Source organism: Salmo trutta, chromosome 6 (genome assembly GCF_901001165.1).
Source record: "Salmo trutta chromosome 6, fSalTru1.1, whole genome shotgun sequence".
Classification (NCBI taxonomy): domain Eukaryota; kingdom Metazoa; phylum Chordata; class Actinopteri; order Salmoniformes; family Salmonidae; genus Salmo; species Salmo trutta.
In genome coordinates this window covers 36,431,013-36,456,250 of record NC_042962.1, presented here as the reverse complement: position 1 = coordinate 36,456,250, position 25,238 = coordinate 36,431,013, and the positions used below count along the sequence as shown (strand labels likewise).

The window sequence follows — 25,238 nt, the reverse complement described above, 5'->3', positions numbered from 1 at the left end:
AATGCAGCATTGTAAGTTACGTAACAATGTGTAACTCCATATTTCATCATAACAATGGGTCCTCCTGCACTCCCCCTGGAGGTAGGCTTTTGTAATAAAGATAGACATTCCATCCATCCCCTTAGTTTCTCATCACATTGACACTAGCCTCTACCACAACGTGAGCGAGGCCTGGAAGCAGAGGCTACACTAACACATACACAATCCTTTGAAATATTTCCCAAAATCCCTCAGTGTTTTTATTTATTTATTTGACAAGCAGCAGGACCATGTTTGTCACCTCAATTTGTTTGTTCTTTACATTTGAAAGTAGATACAATTATCAGTATACCGGTTTTATTACAATATTGTTTTCTAACTTCGATACATAAAAAAAGAAAACTGCAAATGTGAGAAAAGAAAGCATGGTTTTCCACGTCTAGTCTCCAACATTTCCGTCAATGTCACAGCTCACTCACTCTTTTTCCATTCTTCTTTGTTTCCGGTTAAGTCAACAAAAAACGTATTATCAGCTTTGCACACGGATAGCTATAGGCATTTTCATTGACGCAACGGTGCGTGGCACTGGTGATGTAAACAGCATAAAATCAGAAGGGGGGGGTCAGAAGGTGTCGTGTTTCGGTGGCTGTCTGGGGTGACTTGTTTTGTTTGTTTCCAAGATGGAGGCACATAGTCCTGCTTCATCCCTCCCTCCCTACGGGAGCACGCGAGACAGCAACAGCCCGAAAATATATGAAGAAGAATGGTCTCTGTCGTTCTTTGCTTAACCTGCGGTTGGTTGGGGTAGGGGGCCTTATACACCATTATTCCTCCATTATGCCACATAGCTGTACTCGTCTGCAGAGCTCTGGCTCCGCTCAATGTACTGCTTGTCAATGAGCACCTCGATGCACTTCTTGATCATGCTGATACTGGGGTTAAATCTGGCTTTGGACTGGTTGATGACCTGAGGGAAGAAATGGACAGACAGAAAGAGAGAAATTAACTGCCTGTGTTACTCTGTTGTTGGTAGAATCGTGAATAATGATGAGTAAGAGGCACAAATATCATACCCCCCCAAAAATGCTAACCTCCCGTTATTGGTAATGGTGAGAAGTTAGCATGTCTTGGGGGCATGATCTTTGTGCCACTGTAACTTTCTCACAACTCATGATTATCCGTAATCATGGTAGCATCCACATTACTGTATAAGTATCCAGAAACATATTATATTCATATTTACAAAAAATGACTTTATATTTATTAAGGATCCCCATTAGCTGATATCAAAGCAGGAGCTACTCTTCCTGGGTCCAGCTACATTTAGGAAAGTATATACAATAGAGAATAAAAAAAAGTGTTATTACATGACATTTCATAATGCTTTTCACAACACATTGTGTGCCCTCAGGCCACTAATCTACTACCACATACACTACATGACCAAAGGTATGTGGACACCTGCTCATCGAACATCTCATTGCAAAATCATGGGCATTATTATGGAGTTGGTCCCCCCTTTGCTGCTATAACAGCCTCCACTCTTCTGGGAAGGCTTTCCACTAGATGTTGGAACATTGCTGTGGGAACTTGCTTCCATTCAGCCACAAGAGATCTTAGGCTTGTGATCTTGTTGATCTTAGGCTTGTGTGCTGCTGCTCAGCCATGGAAACCTATTTCATGAAGCTCCCGACGAACAGTTCTTGTGCTGACGTTGCTTCCAAAGGCAGTTTGAAACGCGGTAGTGAGTGTTGCAACCGAGGACAGACGATTTCGACGGGCTTCAGGACTCGCCGGCCCCGTTTTGTGAGCTTGTGTGGCCTACCACGTAGCGGCTGAGCTGTTGTTGCTCCTAGACGTTTCCACGTCACAATAACAGCACTTACAGTTGACCGGGGCAGCTCTAGCAGGGCAGAAATTTGATTAACTGACTTGTTGGAAAGGTGGCATCCTATGACGGTGCCACTTTCAAAGTCACTGAACTCTTCAGTAAGGCCATTCTACTGACAATGTTTGTCTATGGTGATTGCATGTCTGTGTGCTCGATTTGATACTCCTATCAGCAACGAGTGTGGCTGAAATAGCCGAATCCACTAACTTGAAGGGGTGTCCACATACTTTTGTATATACAGTGTATCTACAATACAAAATCCATGTGTACGTGTGTGTAGAGTGCACATGTATGTGCCTATGTGTCTCTCTCTTCACAGTCCCCGCTGTTCCATGAGGTGAACGTTTATCTATTTTTTAAATCTGATTCTACTGCTTGCATCAGTTACCTGATGTGGAATAGAGTTCCATGTAGCCATGGCTCTATGCAGTACTGTGTGCCTCCCATAGTCTGTTCTGGACTTGGGGATTGTGATAAGACCTCTGGTGGCATGTCTTGTGGGATATGCATGGGTGTCTGAGCTGTGTGCTAGTAGTTTAAACAGACAGCTCGGTACATTCAGCATGTCAATACTTTATTACAAAAACAAGTGGTGATGAAGTCAATCTCTCTCTACTTTGAGCCATGAGAGATTGACATATTCATGTTAGCGCTCTGTGTACATTTAAGGGTCAGCAGTGCTGTCCTGTTCTGAACCAATTGTAATTTTCGTAAGTCCCTCTTTCTGGCACCTGACCACACAACTGGACAGTAGTCAGTGTGTTACAAATCTCGGACATGTAGGACCTGCCTTGTTGATAGTGTTGTTAAGGCAGCAGAGCAGTGCTTTATTATGGACAGACTTCTCCCCATCTTAGCTACTGTTGCGTCAACATGTTTTGACCATGACAATTAGCAATTCAAGGTTACTCCAAGCAGTTTAGTCACCTCAACTTGCTCAATTTCCACATTTTTCATTAAAAGATTTTGTTGAGGTTTAGGGTTTAGTGAATGATTTGTCCCAAATCATATATAAAAAAATATATATTTAGGACTAACCTATTTCTTGTCACCCATTCTGAAACTGCAGCTCTTTGTTAAGTGTTGCAATGATTTCACTTGCTGTGGTAGCTGACGTGTACAGTGTTGAGTCATCCACATACATAGACACACTGGCTTTACTCAAAGCATGTCATTAGTAAAGATTGCAAAAAGTAAAGGGACCTTGACAGCTGCCCTGGGGAATGCCTGATTCTACCTGGATTATGTTGGAGAGGCTTCCATTAAAGAACACCCTCTGTGTTCTGTTAGACAGGAAGCTCTCCTCATTTCTATTTGGCACAACATAATCCGAAACACAACCAAAACAAAACAAACTGCAAATACATCCAACAAGTTTGTACAGTCACAAGCTTGATGTAGCTATTGTGTGCTAGGAATATGGGACCAAATACTACACTTTTGACTACTTTAATACACATAAGTGAATTTGTCCAAATACTTATGACACCTTCAAAATGGGGGGACTAGATATATAGTGCTTTCATTTCTAAACGATAAAACAGATATGTACGAAAATACCCTTAAATACAAGGTGACATTATATACTGTCACCTCATATGAAACATTTGTTCTCAAATCCAAAATGTTGGAGTATATGTAGGGGAGTGTATGTGGTGGGGAAGGTTCGCCACTAAACCATTCACTTAAGTCCTAATTTTCTGCTTTGACTGAAATAAATATTGAACCATTAAAGTACAGAGAGGGAAAATAAAATAGTGGTTGGAGGTGTGTTGGGGAGACAGGATATATGTGAGTAAGTGAGTGAGTGAGTGAGTGAGTGAGATAGATGATGACAGCAGAAAGCAAGGTGCTGCAGCCTTCTCCTTGTCCCCAGGTGTGTTCGAAGATCATTCCAGAGGAGAAACACTCATTCCTGACATCACTCTGTTCTGTGTCCCGGCCTCAGAGATGACATCTCACCAATCAAGGAAGGAATTTACCTCCCTGACACAACAAACCAGAACATCAACACAGGAGGAAGAGAGCCAGGGGCTAGACTAGAGACCTAAACCAGGGAGGATGTAGTCCGACTGGTCAGGTGACAGCTCTGTCCTCAGGAAAACCCTTGGATCTCTCCATTCCCTTGTTTCAACCGGTCTCTCAAGACCAGCAGGTAAAGCTCTGTATCGTATCTGAACAGTAACTTGCCTGAACCATTCACACACATTGCTTCAACCTGTAGCCTTGACATCTCTCTATCTCCCTCTCAAGACCATGTATATGTACAGTACAGACCTGGGGTGAAATAGTTTGCTATTTCTACATGGGTTTGTGGAATATGACAGGAGTTGAACTCACCTCCTGTATGAGGGCGTTGTGTCTGAGCACTTTGCGTGCCTTCATGATTCTCACTATAGCAGCTTGTAAATACATTTTGCGGTCCTCGTCCACTGCACTCCTCGTCTGCTCCATCTCCTGCAAGGTTGGAGAAACACACACACGTTTAAACAGAGGCAGACACTTTCAGAGAATAGGTGTTTGCATTGTTGGATGGATACAGACTGAGCTCTCAGTGTAGTAGGGTAATGTACCTGTGGTGTGTCTTTCTGCATTGACGTTGTGATCTTGAACTTTGTTCTTTTACTGGTGAAACTCATATTTAGTGAAAACGTGGACTCAGCGTCGATTTCCTCCTGAAAACAAGAAAATAGTTACATACATTGTATTCACCAAAAGGACAGAAATAATAAAAATGCCAAGATGAGCTACTTTTAAATCCATCTAACCACTAAAGAAGACACTGCTGACTCTGGGTCTCCGGGTGATTCTGTGGCTGCTGATATCTGACCCCTGACCTTTTGAGAGTCGTGGTTAAGCATCTTGACGTCCAGCAAGGACTTGATGGTCTTCTGAAGCTCCTTCTCGTTCATCTGGGTGGAGTCTTGGAGCTCCTTGTAGCCCGCCTGTTAGGATATGATACAGAGCTTGTTCAGTGTTTCGGGCACAGTTATTGAACTAGTTCAGTGCTTAGGGCACAGTTATTGAGCTAGTTCAGTGCTTAGGGCACAGTTAACACAGTCCTTTTCCACCTGTTAGGATATGGAGGTAGTTAATGCTTAAGGCACAGTTAAGACAGTCCATTTCCACTAAACATGTTGGTTTCGTAACACACCATCTCACTGTTGTTGAAGGCCAGCAGCACCGCCATCTGGTAGGTGGTCACCATGGCAACATAGGGCTTGGAGAGATAGTTCATCTTCACCTCACCTAAAGAGAGAAGGGAGCCAATCATCGTCATCACCACAACACCAATGCTGTACCACCATCTTATTCGCCACACCACCTATTGATAACAGGTTTGTATTTGTATATAAAAAAAACTTCTCTCAAGTTTAAGCAAAACCAAGAAAAAATCTGACAAAAGTAATCCCCAATCCTAATGTGTTCTCTGGGTATTCTTATAAACGCACACAGGGATTTAGTTCCAACTGCAGTGTCAGTGTCGGGATTGCACCTGAAGTATGTATGCTGTTGTAAGCTTTAAGGGAGTTATCACAGTCTTAGCGCTGTGGGATTTCATGGATTATGCAGTAGTAGTGCCAGGTGCAGCTCAGTGTTAGTTAGAATCAGAGCCTCTCTACTAACATGTAATAGTATCACGATGATTTGGGATAAAACACTGCAGAGCATACATACATAATCCATTTTAGACTATGGAATAATCATCCTGTTACTTCTGTTGAGCTATGGATGTGATTTCAGTTAGTAGCAAGTGGGCCTTCCATATAGTAGCAGTTTCAGTGAAAAATAAAGTACTGCTGCTAACAAAAAATTCCACATATTTTGCACTGGGTTTTCTATACTACTATCCCCTGCCGTGTGTGCGCGCATGCATACATACCTGTGCAGAGATAGTGCAGCCAAGTCAACTTCCTCCCACTGAAGTGCTGATTATAGAACAACTCAAACTGTAGAGGAAAACATAATCATGTTAGAATTACATAAGATTAAGATATGCAGTTTTGTTGAATAGCTATGTGTAATCTTGGGGCAATCACAGAAATAAGGTTTTATTTCTATGGGCATGCCCTCTCCAAACAACCACATCTACGTCTCCTGAACCACTACTCACCATCTGTACACTCTTCTCCAGCTCCTGTGGGATGGCAAAGGTGGAGGAAGAGATGTGTGTGAGGGGCCAGGCTCCTGCCTGCAACGAGACAACACACACGGTGAGACATCTCCACCACCACTGTCATTGAGGTTCTCACAGCAAACCTGCCTGAAGATGCCTAACCTTCAAACTATTTACAAAACCACAGAAAATTACCCAATTACCCAATTTCACTCCAGTGTCAACAACCTTTATTATAGGAAAACAATACATTGGATACTTCTTTGATGGGTGTCGTTTTCTCTTATACTATCAACCTGCACATACAGTAATGTCTATCTATTAACATGGGTGAGCTAGCAACCTGCTTAACCTGCACATAAAGTAATGTCTATCTATTAATATGGGTAACGACTGCACATTTGCACATGATTGCTCCTATTTCATGACTAACTGATATCTTTGCTATCCATCATATACACTAACATTCAAAAGTTTGAGGTCACTTAGAAATGTCCTTGTAAGCCAGCATCTTGGAGTCGCCTCTTCACTGTTGACGTTGAGACTGGTGTTTTGCGGGTACTATTTAATAAAGTTGCCAGTTGATGACTTGTGAGGCGTCTGTTTCTCAAACTAGACACTCTAATGTACTTGTCCTCTTGCTCAGTTGTGCACCGGAGCCTCCCACTCCTCTTTCTATTCTGGTTAGACAGTTTGCGCTGTTTGGTGAAGGGAGTAGTACACAGCGTTGTATGAGATCTTCCGTTTCTTGGCAATTTCTCGCATGGAATAGCCTTCATTTCTCAGAACAAGAATAGACTGACGAGTTTCAGAAGAAAGGTCTTTGTTTCTGGGAATTTTGAGCCTGTAATCGAACCCACAAATGCTGATGCTCCAGATACTCAACTAGTCTAAAGAAGAAAGTAGGCCAGTTTTATTGCTTCTTTAATCAGCACTACAGTTTTCAGCTGTGCTAACAATTGCATTTGGGTTTTTTAATGATCAATTAGCCTTTTAAAATAATAAACTTGGATTAATTAACACGTGTCATTGGAACACAGGAGTGATGGTTGCTGATAATGGGCCTCTGTACGCCTATGTAGATATTCCATTAAAAATCAGCCGTTTCCAGCTACAATAGTCATTTACAACATTAACAATGTCTACACTGTATTTCTGATCAATTTGATGTTATTTTAATTGACAAAAAATGTATATGTCTATATCATGTTGTATGGTTGTTTTAATGTTGTTTCTTACCCTGACTGCACTATACACATTTGTGGACAATAAAGATATGAATTGATGTGATACTTCTAAACCCCTCTCACCTGTAATACATAGATCTGGAAGCTGATTCCCAGGTCAACCGGTGATTCCTGGGTCTTGATGAAGTTGTTGAATTTGTTGTTCAGGTCTGCGCTGACGCTCATGTCTGTGTACATTCTGTGGAGCTTGCTCGTGAACTCGTAGCCGCATGCTTGCTGTAGTGGGGGAGAGAGAGTTCACAGGGTGAAATAAGGGATAGGGAGAATGTGTGTGTGTGTATGTATGTATGTATGAATGAATGAAAGACATGCACCAGAACAAACACTATAATAAACAAGTCCATCATTACGGCCAAATATCACACATGACAGACGCATTAGAGTACAGTGGAGTCACACAGCTAGAAGACGTTGACTATACTGCATTGAGAAGCACATACTGTAGGGCTTCGTTTGGAAGTAATGTGGAATACTAGATTAAAGGGAAAGACTGACAGTTTAGAGAGTGATGCTCAATTATGGCATTAATGGCATTGTTAGTGTCTTGTCCAGGGGGTGTACCTGCACATCAAGCTGCCTCATGCTACAGAACCAGGAGATATGCTCCTGCCATATGGGCCATTCTGGCTTGGAAAATGCTTACTTTAGGCATGAAAGACCTTGAATGGCACCTGATAAAGTTGAAAGGAGTCTTATTTCACCTTTAGTTTGTTGATCATGGCTTCCTCTGAGTCCATGGACAAGGACAGCCCGTGTATTAACCTCTTTGCTAACATTCTTGCATAAAACTGTACAAAAGAGAAAGAAGCGACAGTGTGAGAGAGAGTGAAAGAAAGAGGGGGGCAAGAGAGTGAGTCATCAACATGGTTAAAAAGAAAACATAAGACGATACTTTAGCAAATTCCAAACTCAGTCTGGAAGGAATAAAAAGCAGCCATACTAGCTGTCAATATCGCTGGTCATTTGAGATAATGAGAATAATAACGCTAATGCCGCTAATCAGCTAATAATGAGAGTAATAACGCTAATGAGAGTAATAACGCTAATCAGCTACCTTTTGAAAAACATCCTTGTCGTCTATGTACTTGAACACGGTGATGAAGCTCGTCAGCTTGTCCTCCACCTCGTTCTCTGTCATTCCCTTTGCAGACTTCTTCAGCAGATTGTCACAATACTTAGCGAGCTACATGGGTAAAGGGAAAAACAACACAAGGTCAGACATTACTATGGTCCTCAAAACAAATGTTGAAAAAAAACACAGATAAAGTAGTAGAGATCTAGATGAACTGCTGTGTACAGGGATTTTGCTTAGTTTATCACTATGGTCTTATCTGATACCGCCACACATTTCCTAACCTCAGGTGTCATGAATGAGTCTCACACTCACCAGTTCAGGTGCTTTGCAGATGGATTTGGGCTCCCTGTAGTTAACCACTGAAGTCAAAGCCTGGGGAGGATCAAACAAACCAGTAATTTTTTCCCCCATCAGTTTCAGTACATTCACAGCTAAGACATCAACTAATAAATATAGTTAAAAGTTATGTTTGTCACTTATGAAGATCCTTAGGAACAATCTTGTGAGAAATAATATGGAGCCACATTCCATAGTGAACACAAACACCACTCACTGGTGCCACCTACTGGCCTGACCTGTCCCAAGTGTCCAGATTCTGATTTCCCCTCTAAGCCTGCCAGCCAGGGAGTCATAACATTAATACCTTATCAAGTGCGCTCATGAAGTGCTGATCCCCATTCAGGACTGTGTTAATGAGCTGAACAAATTTACTGTGAACCTCTAACACGGACTCCACAAACAGGGTTGGCATCTGAGGAGGTAACAACACAACAGGAGAATTAGTAGTGAGTTGTGAATATTATGTTTGTGATAATGGTAATCTGATAATGCATAGGCCTACTGATAATACATACTGATAATGCACAGCGACAATGTAGTGTTTGAAGTCCAAAAACAATACATTTAGACAAAAGGATTAGCAGGATGCTGTTATACATTTACAATGATGATAATCAGATAACGCACAATGATAACGTATAGTGATAGACAAAGATGTGACGTACGTTTTCCTGAGAGAGGTTACTGGTGGCTCGGAGGCCCTCGTCGTGGATATGGATCTGGAGCTCCTGGATCATGTGGGGTAAGCCGCTGGACACGGCTCTCAGCAGGGTGTACATGTTAGCCATGTCTGTATGGGGTAGCAAGATGGAGAAAGAGGGGAGAGGAGAGCGAGACCCGAAGGAAGGCAGAGACAGACGGAGCCAGGGGAGAGTCAGTCATAGAGAAAGGGTTCGTACAGACAGACAAGTCAAATTCAAGGACTTTCAAGTACATTTTCAAGCACTAATATTTATTTTCAAGGACCATCAATTTGTAATACTTCCTAACATGCAAATGTTTCTAGTCGCCACCAGATGGCAGTATATTGCCACAACCTCAAAACAAAAAATGTATGTTCTTTTCATCACTACCTCAGTTATACCCAATAACGCGTCTTTCAATACTTAATTACTACATACTTGAGTGGTACGTCAGTAGTGATGATGTTGTAATTTCAGAAGTGATGAGCGGTTTTGGGACGTGCCTACTGGTGAACACACATTTCCTATTCGCATTACTACACAATTCCAGCTTAATGACCGTATTGTATTACTATAGGGAATTTGGGAATCTACTACTTAATAGCTACTAAATAGTGTAGTAACTATGCAATTGCGTTTATGTTATGTAAAATTGTTTAATTGATATCACAATATGCTGTTTCTTGAACTCTTTCTTGAACTGCAGGTTAAGGGCTTGGAAGCAAGCATTTCATGGTAAGGTCTACACATGTTGTATATGTGACAAATAAAGTTTGATTTGATTTTAAAAACTGTAGCCGCAATAATCTTTGAAGTCACAACAACCTGTTTCTGGTGAATTCAAATTAAAAAAATGGAGCTATGGATCAGTCAATGAGATCAACATGATTGTGTAAAACAAACTCAATGACAATAAAACAACCTTTTATTTTAGGTTACAGACCAAAATGTTTTATGTTTAACCATTTTCAACAACAATCTCAAAAATGTCAATGTCAATAAATGAATATGAGAGAGAGAGAGATGGGTTTAGATGCATTATTGAAATTGTATATAACAGGTGGCAGTCTGAACAAAATGTCAGAGAGATGAGATAACGGAATAAGATGTGTTTAGCTAATAGTGATAATGGTTGAAATAAAGACTTTGAAAGCAAATGGTGGATGAAGGTGAGAAAACTAGCTACCTTTTGTCTAATTAAGCAATAAGGCTCGAGGAGGTCTTGTATATGGCCAATATATCACTGCTAAGGGCTGTTCTTAGGCACGACATATCGCGGCCCTTAGCCGTGGTATATTGGCCATATATCACAAACCACCGAGGAGCCTTATTGCTATTATAAACTGGTTACCAATGTTTTGTCATACCCGTGGTATACGGTCTGATATACAACGGTTTTCAGCCAATCAGCATTCAGGGCTCAAACCACCCATTTAATAATAAAAAACACATCCATGGGCATAGCACACATCTAACATAGTGTGTACACCGCAAAGATCAACATCACAGCTCACCTGATACATCATTCAGAGTGGTAGACAGGACCTTTGTCTCTCTGAAAACATTCCATTTAATTTCAACAACAATGTAAAACCTTTCCATGTCAATAAAGTTAATTGAATTATACTGAACAACAAAAAAACCCAGGAATTTCAAAGATTTTACTGAGTTACAGTTCATATAAGGAAATCAGTAAATTAATTCATGAGGCCCTAATCTATGGATATCACATGACTGGGAATACAGATATGCATCTGTTGGTCACAGATACCTTACAAAAAAGTTAGGGGCGTGGATTAGAAAATCAGTCATTATCTGGTGTGACCACCATTTGCCTCATGCAGTACGGTACATCTCCTTCGCATAGAGTTTATCAGGCTGTTGTGGAATGTTTTCCCACCACTCTTCAATGGTTTCAAGTTTCTGGATATTGGCGGGAACTAGAACACGCTGTCGTACACATCCAGAGCATCCTATACATCCTCAATGTCTGGTGAGTATGCAGGTGATGGAAGAACTGGGACATTTTCAGCTTATGGGAAGTGTGTACTGATCCTTGCGACATAGGGCCGTGCATTATCATGCTGAAACATGAGGTGATGTGGCGGATGAATGGCACGACAATGGGCCTCAGGATCTCGTCACTGTATCTCTGTGCATTGAAATTGCCGTAGCTTATGCCTGCCTATACCATAACCCCACCACCACCACGGGACAATCTGTTCACAATGTTGACATCAGAAAACTGCTCGCCCACACGACCTCATACATGTGGTCTGAGGTTGTGAGGCCGGTTAGACGTACTGCCAAATTCTCTAAAACGACAGAGGTGGCTTAAGGTAGAGGAATTAATATTACATTCTCTGGCAACAGCTCTGGTGGGCATTCCTGCAGTCAGCAATCCAACTGCACGCTCCCTCAAAACTTGAGACATCTGTGGCATTGTCTTGTGTGACAAAACTGCACATTTTAGCAGCCTTTTATTGTCCCCAGCACTAGGTACACCTGTGTAATGATCACACCTGTCAGGTGGTTGGATTATCTTAGCAAAGGAGAAATGCTCACTCACAGGGATGTAAACAAATTTGTGCACACCATTTGAGAGAAATAATCGTTTTGTGCATATGGAAATGTTCTGGGATCTTTTATTTCATCTCATAAAACATGGGACCAACACTTTACATTGCGTTTATATTTTTGTTCAGTGTATATTGAAGAGAGAGAGTGAGTTAGTGATGTGCTCACAACAGTCCAAGCTCAGCCTTTTTATCTTCTATTGATCTTCTGAAGCTGTTGAACTTGATACTGCATTCTCTAGACTTTGAGGTCTGCCTCTGCAGCTACATTTTCTATTTATTTTTTTGCAAGAGTTCCATGTCCTTTTCCAGGAATCTCTTTTTATTTGAGGTCCTCATTGTCTACCAATTGTATTTTCTCTGCCCTCCTGTGGTCATGCTGTGCATCTAGGTAGTCTTGATATTTCTGCCTTGCAGACTTGCAGGAGGATATCCTTGGTACGTTATGTTAACTTTCTTCAGTCCTACTGCATTCTCTACAGCATCCTACACCAGTCTCTGTGCTGTGTAGGGCTGCTCCTTTTTGTTGACAACAGTGAGAGCGGAGTTGACTGAATATCCCCTTTCTACCAAGGCCTGTCAGTGGGAGAGCAGAAGGACAATTTGAGTTGCTTGCCACCGATCTTTGTAGTTCTCCTTACCCTTCAGACGCTCTAAAAAGGTGCTCAGAGCAGTCCTCGGCGGATCATACTCACTAAACAGAGTGATGTTTCAAAACTTCCTGCGATATGAAGCACTCCAACTGCCACTGGGCATGCTTTAATTTAATTACGTAAGCTTGAGAAGACTTTTGAATTTGTGCTCACAAGCTGCAGGACTCCTTGCCATCTGTTGTGGGTCAAGACAAACAGCCTGTCTCACAAAACTGGAGTGATGGGGTTTTGAGCATCAACTTCCTCAAGGAGGCACTTCTTTTTGTCACTCTGAAACTCAATTCCTCCTCTCACTCACTTTGCTAGCCACTTTTCTTTAGCACCTTACATGTTGAAATCCCAATGTCATCTTTGGAAGGGACCCACGGCATCATCCTCTGTCACTGTGTATTTTGAGAGTTTCAGGGGGGTTGTAAGTGTGTCTGTCACCTCTTTTCAGGACTCTGCTAATGAAATTAGACAATAGGTCTGCCCAGTCTGCTGCCAGGAATGGGAGCATGGGAATGTATGTACCCTTGAATACGTTTGGCTACATATATGAAAAAAACATGTTTTGCTGGGTGAAGTTTGCCTACTATTGCTTCCTTTACAGTTGTGAATGTAATGCATGTCAGTGTTCTGTAGGATTTTATTAGGTTTGGCAAACCCTCTAAGGCTCTAGTTGCAACCTCTGTTTTTTTGTACCTATAGGTATCCACAAAACTTTTTAGGAAAAACTGAGGAGCCTGTGGTTGTCACAAAATCATCTTGTCTTGCAGGGACGTCGTGCGTCAGTCTATAGAAAGCATTTAAAGTGAAACGCATTGTGGATACTGTGCAAGAAACATGTTCCAATGTCAATTAGCTCTCAGTTTGTGACTTCTGCAAGGACATCAGAAGTGAATTCTCTGTAAAACTTGTGGTTAACATTTGGTCCATCCATCAAAATTTGTAGGAGGTGAGACATATGAGGTTTATCTGTCAACTCTGTAGTGAGAGAGACAGTCCTTAGCTGTACCATGTCCCATGAATGATGAGTCCAGGTAGTGTGTGGTAACATTGTTGGTTGTGGGGTCTAAAAACCTTACGTGGACATCAATTTCCTTGAGCTGCAGTCGTTTGTTCCGCGATTGGTCAAAAAGCAGCACATAATCATCTTTCTTCCAGGGGATGGTGCCAAAAGTAAGGTGCAAGACCATGACTGATCATGTAGGCTATCTTCTTCTCCCCACAGGCATATGACTTGGCAATAGCACTGTCCGGAAACATCAAGGGGAAATTGTTGTGTTTTCCTCTGCACTTTAGCAGGATAAAACAGTTAAAGAGTTTAATAGCAGTGATAGGAGAAAACTGAGGCCTCAAATGGTGTACAAGTTTAATAAATGTTAACTACTTCAGAGGAATTCCAGACTAACTCGTTATTAGCAGCGGATAAGATCCACAAAGGTGGGAATTACCCCAGAGCATCCATAAATTGCTCTGACTCTGGAGCTAGCAAGTGAAGGCTTTCCTGAGCCCTCCCGACTACAGTTTGCAAGACCAATACATCCCGACTACAGTTTTCCACAGGAGGCACGGCTGGAGTGGAGGCCGTTCAAAGAATTAAAGACGCTACTCACCACCGTACCCGTCTTGGGCTATCCACTCGATTAGCGGCGACCTCATCCTTGATACAGACGTACTGAAACTTCGGCATTCGAGCTGTCTTTGCAGGACGGTGAGGAACCCGTACTAGTGTATGGGAGCTGGAGGCAGTCCTCCACCGAGCAAAACTATTGTACCACACAGAGGGAGCTACTTGCAGTAGTGGAGTTCACTACACACTTCCGTCAATAACTGCTCGGAAGACCCTTCATTGTGCGCACCGACCACAGCAGCCTTCAGTGGCTCATAAGGATGAAGGAACCAGAAGGTTAACTGGCGAGGTAGCTCGAAAAGCTTGGGGAGTATAACTTCATGGTCATACTTCGTCCAGGATGGTCTTGGCATGCCCATGATTGGGTGGCAAGCCAGCCACCAGGTCGATGGGCTCTGTTACTTCTCTTCCAAGGAGCATCAAGTTCAGAGCAAATTAATTTCCAGGCATCCAGAGCGTGAAACACGTGAGGGGGGGGAAATTATGTAGGTAGTCTGCCTGGAAATTCATTTTCAAGACCAATACATTTTTCTAATATTTTTCATATTAAAATTTTATTTTCTGTTCTCCTCTCATTTTAATTCAAGTAATTTTCAAGCAAAAAACATGAAAAAATATCCTGTCAATGTATTCCAGAGTGCCAAATTCAAGTACTTCAAGCACCTTGCGCGAAACCTGTGGAGATCTTTAGTCAGTCACAGCTGGAGGTTCTCTGTTCAGTTTGAAATCTGATAGCTACAGTGCATTCGGAAAGTATTCCGACCCCTTGACTTTTTCCACATTTTGTTACGTTACAGCCTTGTTCTTAAATGTATTACATTGGGTTTTTTCCCCTCAAATCTACACACAATACCCCATAATGACATAGAATAAACAGGTTTGGGGATTATTTTTGCACATTTATAAAAATAAAATACATGAAATATCACATTTACATATAAGTATTCAGACCCTTTAACTCAGGAAATGGTTGAAGCACCTTTGGCAGCGATTACAGCCTCGAGTAATCTTGGGTAGAACGCTACAAGAACACCTTAATTTGGGGAGTTTCTCCCATTCTTTGCAGATCCTCTCAAGCTCTGTCTGGTTGGATGGGGAGAGTCACTGCACAGTTATTTTCTGGTCTTTCAAGAGATGTTTGATCGGGTTCAAGTCCGGGCTCTGGCTGGACCACTCAAGGACATTCAGAGACTTTTCCAAAGCCACTCCTACGTTGTCTTGGCTGCGTGCTTAGGATTGTTGTCCCGTTGGAAGGGGAACCTTAGCCCCAGTCTGAGGTCCTGAGCGCACTGGAGCAGATTTTCATCAATGATCTCTCTGTACTTTGCTCCGTTCATCCTTCCCTTGATCCTGACTAGACTCCCAGTCCCTGCCGCTGAAAAACATCCCCACAGCATGATGCTGCCACCATCACGCTTCACCGTAGGAATGGTGCCAGGTTTCTTCCAGATGTGATGCATGGCATTAATGCCAAAGAGTTCAAACTTAGTTTCATCAGACCAGAGAATCTTGTTTCTTATGGTCTGAGAGTCTTTTAGGTGCCTTTTGGCAAACTCCAAGCGGGCTGTCATGTGCCTTTTACTCAGGAGTGGCCTCCGTCTGGCCACTCCACCATAAAGGCCTGTGCTGCAGAGATGGTTGTCCTTCTGGAAGGTTCTCCCATCTCAACAGAGGAACTCTGGAGCTCTGTCAGACTGACCTTTGGGTTCTTGGTCACCTCCCTGACTAAGGCCCTTCTCCACCGATTACTCAAACTTGATGCACCTGAGCTGAACTTCGAAGCTCATAGCAAAGGGTCTGAATACTGATGTAAATAAGGTATCCGGTTTTTATTTTAAATAAATTTGCAAAAATGTCTAAAAACCTGTTTTCGCTTTGTCATTATGGGGTATGGTGTGTAGACTGATGAGGAAAAACACATCATTCATCAATTTTAGAATAAGGCAAAAACGTAACAAAATGTGTAAAAAGTCAATGGGTCTAAATACTTTCCGAATGCACTGTATATCCAATGGCCAGTAACATATGGGAGTCTGTCAATGAACCATATGGGATTCAGCCAGCTCAAATTGTTATATTTTATTTAACTAGGCAAGTCAGTTAAGAACAAATTCTTATTTACAATGACGGCCTACCCCAGCCAAACCCTCCCCTAACCTGGACGACGCTGGGCCAATTGTGCGCAACCCTATGGGACTCCCGATTACGGCCGGTTGAGATACAGCTCGGGATCAAACCCAGGTCTGTAGTGATGCAATGCAGTGCCTTAAAAGGCTGCACCACTCAGGATCTCACTCCACTCAGGATCCCAAACACAGCCTGCTTGATCGCCAATGTAAGGATGACCTGTGCTTAATTAACACTGGCCCTAAGCCAGCCCCTGGCAGCCTGACCATCTAACTTACTGATTGATCATCTAAATACAGAATTACCACCTAACTAGAGTAACAGACCTTCTAAGCCAGACCCTGTATCTATTAGTAACAAACAAACTGACCGTCACTCCTGTAACCAGACTGACCGTCTCTCTTCTCCTGGCGGATGATGTTCTGACACTCCCCGTGGAGAAACTGCAGGTGGTCCGCCACCATCCTCTGCTGGCATTCATGGATGACTTTGGCGTATGAGCTGGGGTGCAGGTACTTCCGACATCGCACCTCCTCATCTTTCAACCTTCCTAAAACCTAAGTGGAGCCACGGAAGAAAGGGAACACATTGGATTCATTGATTTGTTTAATATGGTTAATTATGCGCATTTCAAAGTCGCTAAATGGCCCAATCCCAATAGGGCTGAAAGCCAATAACCCACTACAATCTACCCTGCAGCACTGTCTACTTAATGCAATGATAGGGAGATGAACAGAAAGCACCGGGGTTGGGGTCAATTCCATTTAAATTCCAGTCAATTCAGGAGGTACACTGAAATTCCAATTCCCTTCAATGCCTTTCAATGAGGAGAATGTGGAATTGAAATTGGGTTTACTTTCTGAATTGAATGAATTTGACCCCAAACCTGGAAAGATCTATACTGGGATAAGTGACTGAGTGGGGAAAAAATACCACATCATATAAACAACGCTAATGCTGCCAGCAAGCATATCCCATATATAGAGATTTCAGTCACCACCACATAGCACAACAACAGATAGACAGATGCTCCTATACACTGTAGACTGGCCACTATGCCTTTTGAAGCCAGTGTTGTGATTATCCTTGTTAAATGACGATCACATTAATCTTATCATTGTCACTGATTTACAGGTCCACTTGTGAACAGAGTCTGAGTCCCAAATGGAACCCTACTCCCTATGTAGTGCACGACTTTTGACCAGACTACAGCCCATAAGTAGTGTACAATATAGGAAATAGAGTGCCATCGCAGACGCACCTGAAGGCAGCCATGATGTGAGCTAGCTAATGTAGGGGACTGTCTTACCTTTCTGCGCTAGTCAGTCAGACAGAAATACACAGACTTAACTCTTAAGTCAGCACATCCACAAGACCTCCCACACCATCTCAACACTGTCTGGGGTAAGGGCAGGGGTGGAGGGCTTCCACTCAGGCCCCACAATTAAGGATGGAATTATAACAATCCAAGCAAGGGTAGCATTCCAGAGAGACATCTGAGACTGTAACGTTCTTTGTTTCACGGAAACATGGCTCACTCGAGACACGCCATCTGAGTCGGTACAGCCACCTGGTTTCTTCACGCATCGCGCCAATAGAAACAAGCATCTCTCTGGTAAGAAGAAGGGTGGGGGTGTATGCCTTATGATTAACGAGACGTGGTGTGATCATAACAACATACAGGAACTCAAGTCATTTTGTTCACCTGACTTAGAATTCCTCACTATCAAATGCCGACCGCGTTATCTACCAAGAGAATTCTCTTCGATTATAATCACAGACGTGTATACCCCCCCCCCCCCCCCCCCCCCCTGAAAGAACTTCATTGGACTCTATGTAAACTGGAAACCACATATCCTGAGGCTGCATTTATTGTAGCCGGGGATTTTAACAAGGCTAATCTGAAATCAAGGCTACCCAAATTCTATCAGCATATCGGTTGTGCTACCAGGGCGGGCAAAACCTTAGACCACTGTTATTCTAACTTCCGCGACGCATATAAGGCCCTCCCCCGCCCTCCCTTTGGAAAAGCTGACCACGACTCCATTTTGTTGCTCCAAGCCTATAGACAGAAGCTAAAACAGGAAGCTCCCGCCCTCAGGTCTGTTCAACGCTGGTCCGACCAATCGGATTCCACGCTTCAAGATTGATTCGATCACGTGGACTGGGATATGTTCCGCATTGCTGCGAACAACAACATTGACAAATACGCTGACTCGGTGTGCAAGTTCATTAACAAGTGCATCGGTGATGTCGTACCAACAGCGTCTATTAAAACATTCCCCAACCAGAAACCGTGGATTGATGGCAGCATTCACGCAAAACTGAACGTGCGAAACACTGCTTTTAATCAGGGCAAAGTGACCGGAAACATGACCGAATATAAACAGTGTAGCTATTCCCTCCGCAAGGCAAACAAGCTAAGCGTCAGTACAGAAACAAAGTGGAGTCGCAATTCAACGGCTCAGACACGAGAGGTATGTGGCAGGGTCTACAGTCAATCACGGACTACAAAAGAAAAACCATCCCCGTCGCGGATCACGATGCCTTGCTCCCAGACAGACTAAACAAGTTTTTTGCTCGCTTTGAGGACAATACAGTGCCACTAACACGGCCCGCTACCAAAACCTGCGGGCTCTCCTTCACTGCAGCCAACGTGAGTAAAACATTTAAACGTGTTAACCCTTGCAAGGCTGCAGGCCCAGACGGCATCCCCGGCTGCGTCCTCAGAGCATGAGCAGACCAGCTGGCTGGTGTGTTTACAGACATATTCAATCAATCCTTATCCCAGTCTGCTGTCCCCACATGCTTGAAGAGGGCCACCATTGTTCCTGTTCCCAAGAAAGCTAAGGTAACTGAGCTAAATGACTACCGCCCTGTAGCACTCACTTCCGTCATCATGAAGTGCTTTGAGAGACTAGTCAAGGACCATATCACCTCCACCCTACTTGACACCCTAGACCCACTCCAATTTGCTTACCGACCCAATAGGTCCACAGACGACGAAATCGCCATCACACTGCACACTGCCCTAACCCATCTGGACAAGAGGAATACCTATGTAAGAATGCTGTTCATCGATTACAGTTCAGCATTTAACACCATAATACCCTCCAAACTCGTCATTAAGCTCGAGACCCTGGGTCTCGACCCCGCCCTGTGCAACTGGGTCCTGGACTTCCTGACGGGCCGCCCCCAGGTGGTGAGGGTGGGTAACAACATCTCCACCCCGCTGATCCTCAACACTGGGTCCCCACAAGGGTGTGTTCTCAGCCCTCTTCTGTACTCCCTGTTCACCCACGACTGCGTGGCCATGCACGCATCTAACTCAATCATCAAGTTTGCAGACGACACTACAGTGGTAGGCTTGATTACCAACAACGACGAGACGGCCTACAGGGAGGAGGTGAGGGCCCTCGGAGTGTGGTGTCAGGAAAATAACCTCGCACTCAATGTCAACAAAACAAAGGAGATGATCGTGGACTTCAGGAAACAGCAGAGGGAGCAGCCCCCTATCTACATTGACGGGACAGTAGTGGAGAGGGTGGAGAGTTTTAAGTTCCTCAGCGTACACATCACGGACAAACTGAAATGGTCCACCCACACAGACAGCGTGGTGAAGAAGGCGCAACAGCGCCTCTTCAACCTCAGGAGGCTGAAGAAAATCGGCTTGTCACCAAAAACACTCACAAACTTTTACAGATGCACAATCGAGAGCATCCTGTCGGGCTGTATCACCGCCTGGTACAGCAGCTGCTCTGCCCATAACCGGAAGGCTCTCCAGAGGGTAGTGAGGTCTGCACAACGCATCACCGGGTGCAAACTACCTGCCCTCCAGGACACCTACACTACCCGATGTCACAGGAAGGCCAAAAAGATCAGCAACCACCCGAGCCACTGCCTGTTCACCCCGCTAACAACCAGAAGGCGAGGTCAGTACAGGTGCATCAAAGCTGGAACCGAGAGACTGAAAAACAGTTTCTATCTCAAGGCCATCAGACTGTTAAACAGCCATCACTAATATTGAGTGGCTGCTGCGAACATACTGACTCAACTCAAGCCACTTTAATAATGGGAAAATTGATGTAATCAATTTATCACTTGCCACTCTATATTATTTATATTAGATAATGTTTACATAACCTACATTATTCATCTCATATGTATATACTGTACGCCATACCATCTACTGCATCTTGATGTAATTAGATGTATCACTAGCCACTTTAAACAATGCCACTTTATATAATGTTTTCATAACCTACATTACTCATCTCATATGTATATACTGTACTCTATACCATCTACTGCATCTTGCCATCCTGATGTAATGTATCACTAGCCACCTTAAACAACGCTGCTTTATATGTTTTCCTACCCTACAATACTCATCTCATATGTATATACTGTACTCCATACCATCTATTACATCTTGCCTATGCCGTTCGGCCATCACTCATTTATATATTTATGTACATATTCATATTCATTCCTTTACACTTGTGTGTACAAGGTAGTTGTTGTGGAATTGGTAGATTACTTGTTAGATATTACTGCATGGTCGGAACTAGAAGCACAAGCATTTCGCTACACTTGCATTAACACCTGCTAATCATGTGTATGTGACAAATACATTTGATTTGATTTTAACACATTTTCATAAACACACACACCTGACGGTGCTACAGCTGGTAGCGCCATGAGTCTCCTCGGAGAGTCACTGAGGCCTCCAATAGTATAACACCAACAACACGATAAATGCACAGCAACAATACTCAATACCAATTTTCAGCCATGGCAAATCACATTAACTAAATTAATATTTTCTAAAATCGTAGCCTCAACGAATTGCCTCTACCATCTTTCTGATGTAACATATGCATTCCTTAAGGTCACAACAGACTGCTCTAAGGCCCTTGGATTTTTTTGTACAAAAAGTCAAAGAAATAACATTAGGAGGGTTGAAACAGGAGTAATTTGATTTCTAAATGACCAGGGTGTAGCTTATTATGCTCAGCCCACAGAGAGCAGCAGGTAACAAGGGAGGGGAGTGAACAGCAATACATGTCCTGTCCAGCAGCCATCTTACCTTTTCCATAAAGGCTACTGTGAGCAGTTAGACCATAGAGATCCTATAATTTATATAGCTGTATGGATCTCTATGAGTAGGGCTACCTACAGCCATCTTACCTTTTCCATATACTGTGAGCAGTTGGACTCTTGCAGTAAATTGGAAGCTTCCTGTTTGTAATACTCTCCCGTTTTCGTCAGAAATGGCCCTTCGAAGATTTCCTGATAAAACTAAAACACAAGAAAAGAGTGTGAGCTGCCTAGTGAGTTTAAAGACACACTGTACAAACTGTACACCCATGCATAGGCATGGACATGGCTACAGTAGACCAGGGGTCACCAACCGGTCGATCATAATCTACTGGTCAATCTCCAAACATTTCAATAAAAAACCCACAGAAAAAGCCTTGTGTTCCTACTTTTTTAATTTGTCTTGCGCTGTTGGCGGTTGCGTGTGGCTAAGCAGTGTTCCCATTTTGAAATATTTAATGTGTCTGAAGGTACAAACTCAGCCTACCCGGCGGGCCCGGAGAGCATATCAAGTGCACCTATAGGCCTACCGCTGGCCAATCGGATAGTTTAGATTATCGTGTCTCCCTGCAGCTTCCTCAAGTGCACAGCAAAGTTGATATTGTGAGATTTAAAAAGGTTTAAAACCATGGCTAGAGAGAGACTGTCAACGAATACAGCAAAGAGCTGCTGTTTCTATGAGTGAGTTCATGTTTAAGTTTTTATTCAGCACTGTCAACACTTTTTATTCAACACGATTATAAGCCATGAAATGCGCTTGTCCTTTCTTCCATTCGCACTACAACGAGAACTGCAGCTAATAGAGGAATATTTCACTTTCTCATAGGAGTAAGAACATGAATTTGTGCATGAGGCCGAGAGACTCCAGTTTTGCCATTAGCTGAAAGTAGTGGTCTCCTTTTTGGTCAGTATCAGCAGAGGGAGGGAGAGCGGAGGAACGGTGAGAGACTGCTCTACCCATCCCTCCACTGAGACTGACCATCAGATGCAGGCACCATCAGCCAGGAAAAACAAAACATTTATTTCAATGTATGCTACCTCAGCTGTGCCTCACAAGCAATACAACAATTGATCAATTCATTACCGGTGAGATCATATACCTCAACTTTTTTTACATTTTTTTTTTTACAATTGTCAAGCATATACAACATGCGGAGATAATGTATTGGACCTATAGCCTAGGCTACTACACAAACCATCATATACCATCCTCTGACCAGTTATCTCCACTCAAGCCATGAACTGACTCTCTCCATCGTCGGAGAATGCCGCTTTCATGGATACCATTTTACATCTCTGTGTCCAGTATGAAAGAAGTTAAAGGTAGTTTTGTGAGCTAACGCTAACTAGCGTGGAATGTTGCACCACTCCTCTTCACGGGCTGTGCGAAGTTGCTGGATATCGGCGGGAACTGGAACACGCTGCTGTACACGTTGATCCAGAGCATCTCAAACATGCTCAATGGGTGACATGTCTGGCGAGTATGCAGGCCATGGAAGAACTGAGACGTTTTCAGCTTACAGGAATTGTGTACAGATCCTTGTGAAATGGGACCATGCATTATCATGCTGAAACATGAGGTGATGGTGGCAGATGAATGGCACGACAATGGGCCTCAGAATCTCGTCACGATATCTCTGTGCATTGAAATTGACATTGATCAAATGCAATTGTGTTCGTTGTCCGTAGCTTATACCTGCCCATACCATAACCCCACAGACATCATGGGGCACTCTGTTCACAACGTTAACATCAGAAAACATACACGATGTCTGCCATCTGCCCGGTACAGTTGAAACCAGAATGAATCTGTGAAGTGTACACTTCTCCAGTGGCAATCGAAGGTGAGCATTTCCCCAATTAAGTCGGTTACAACGCCGAACTGAAGTCAGGTCAAGACGCTGGTGAGGACAACGAGCACGCAGATTAGCTTCCCTGAGACGGTTTCTGACAGTTTGTAGCGTAATTCTAAGGTTGTGCAAACCCACAGTTTCATCAGCTGTCCGGGTGGCTGGTCTCAGACGATCCCACAGATGAAGTCAGATGTGGAGGTCCTGGGCTGGTGTGACTACACACCGACTGCGGTTTTGAGGCCGGCTCGACATACTGCCAAATTCTCTAAAACGACGTTGGAGGCGGTTTATAGTAGAGAAAGGAACATTAAATCCTATGGCAATCACTCTGGTGGACATTTCTGCTGTCAGCATACAGATTGCACACTCTCTCAAAACTTCAGGACATCCGTGGCATTGTGTTGTGTGACAAAACTGCACATTTTACAGTGGCCTTTTATTGTCCCCAGCACAAGGTGCACATGTGTAATGGTTATGCTGCTTAATCAGCTCCTTGACATACCACTAACAGGGATGTAAACACATTTTTGCACAAACTTTTAGAAAATACACTTTTTGTGCTTATGGAAAATGTCTGGGATCTTTTATTTCAACTCATGGGACCAAAACATGGGACCAAAACTTTACTTGTTGCGTTTATATTTTTGTTTAGTGTACATTACCATTGAAATTATTGCATCACAATACCAGGCAGCCATTGCGAGTGTACCCAGGAGTTTACTAGCCTGGTTGCCATCTCTATTCAGCTATTACATTCCACTCGTCACTCCTGTCATTTGCCAAAGAGATAGGCCTTTCGGCAATCTTCAAACATGAACATTCTATCATTAATAAGCTCGAGATCAGAGGATTTGATCCTGATTCAATAACCCTCACAGCTATCATCCAATCACAATGTTTATGCAAATTAGACTGATCGGAAATCAACTTAATACATTTGATTGAAAAAATTGGGCATTCTGACGTAATACATTTCATTGAAAACAAACATTGGGTGCGGGTAAACAGGATTCCCTTTTATTGTTTTTTGAACACCAGCCAATGTGATCACATCACACCAGAGAAGCTTTCGCCATTCAAACTTCCCCGTCAGTTCATTATAAACGCTGTAGCCTATTTTATATAGAGCAAGCAAGAGCAAGGTGCTTCTTTCCACGAGTATATACAGTACCAGTTTGGACACACCTACTCATTCAAGGTTATTTTTTACTATTTTCTACATTGCAGAATAATAGTGAAGACATCAAAACTATGAAATAGCACATATGGAATCATGTAGTCAAATGATCTAAAATATATTTTAGATTCTTCAAATAGCCACCCTTTGCCTTGACAGCTTTGCACACTCTTGGCATTCTCTCAACCAGCTTCACCTGGAATGGTTTTCCAACAGTCTTGAGGGAGTTCTTTGCTCGTGTTTCTTGGACCAAGCAAGTCTCTTCGTCTTACTGGTGTCCTTTAGTAGTGGTTTCTTTGCAGCAATTAGACCATGAAGGCCTGATTCACGCAGTCTCCTCTGAACAGTTGATGTTGAAATGTGTCTGTTACTTGAACTCTGTGAAGCATTTATTTGGGCTGCAATCTGAGGTGCAGATAATTGCCAATTCCTGAGGCTGGTAACTCTAATGAACTTATCCTCTGCAGGTAACTATGGGTCTTCCTTTCCTGTGGTGGTCCTCATGAGAGCCAGTTTCATCATAGCGTTTCATGTTTTTTGTGACTGCACAAACTTTCCGGATTGACTGACCTTAATGTCTTAAAGCAGGGGTTCTTAAACTTTTTCAGCCTGGGACGCAAATGAGAAATTCTGTGTTTTCCTGGGACCCAAGCTTCGGGAAAATATGCAACTATACATAAATATTGGTACATTGCATTGCCCTTATGCCTAAAACAAATGCAATATAGACAAAAACAAATAACAATTAAATATCCATATAAATATCTATTAATGATTATTTTCCCCATTAAAAACACTCTTACATA

The 25,238-nt window shown here is 42.9% G+C and overlaps 1 protein-coding gene across 5 annotated transcripts in view; it reads right to left on the bottom strand.

Moving 5' to 3' along the window:
* Positions 1-216: 216 nt before the first annotated feature.
* LOC115195883 (cullin-2) overlaps positions 217-25,238 on the bottom strand; it is a 47,660-nt gene continuing 22,638 nt past the window's right edge. For 2 of the 5 annotated variants that reach the window (XM_029756214.1, XM_029756213.1), the window contains exons 8-22: positions 21,493-21,603; positions 16,673-16,859; positions 9,314-9,438; positions 8,953-9,060; positions 8,622-8,681; positions 8,289-8,417; positions 7,936-8,022; positions 7,298-7,450; positions 5,985-6,062; positions 5,754-5,820; positions 5,025-5,119; positions 4,639-4,815; positions 4,444-4,545; positions 4,211-4,327; positions 217-946 (exon numbers count right to left, since the gene is read on the bottom strand). In XM_029756214.1, the coding sequence (XP_029612074.1) occupies positions 815-946; positions 4,211-4,327; positions 4,444-4,545; positions 4,639-4,815; positions 5,025-5,119; positions 5,754-5,820; positions 5,985-6,062; positions 7,298-7,450; positions 7,936-8,022; positions 8,289-8,417; positions 8,622-8,681; positions 8,953-9,060; positions 9,314-9,438; positions 16,673-16,859; positions 21,493-21,603 (1,728 nt within the window). In that variant the 3' untranslated portion in view covers positions 217-814. The remainder of the gene's footprint in view (positions 947-4,210; positions 4,328-4,443; positions 4,546-4,638; positions 4,816-5,024; positions 5,120-5,753; positions 5,821-5,984; positions 6,063-7,297; positions 7,451-7,935; positions 8,023-8,288; positions 8,418-8,621; positions 8,682-8,952; positions 9,061-9,313; positions 9,439-16,672; positions 16,860-21,492; positions 21,604-25,238) is intronic. The other 3 variants (XM_029756216.1, XM_029756215.1, XM_029756217.1) reach the window with 3 other exon arrangements.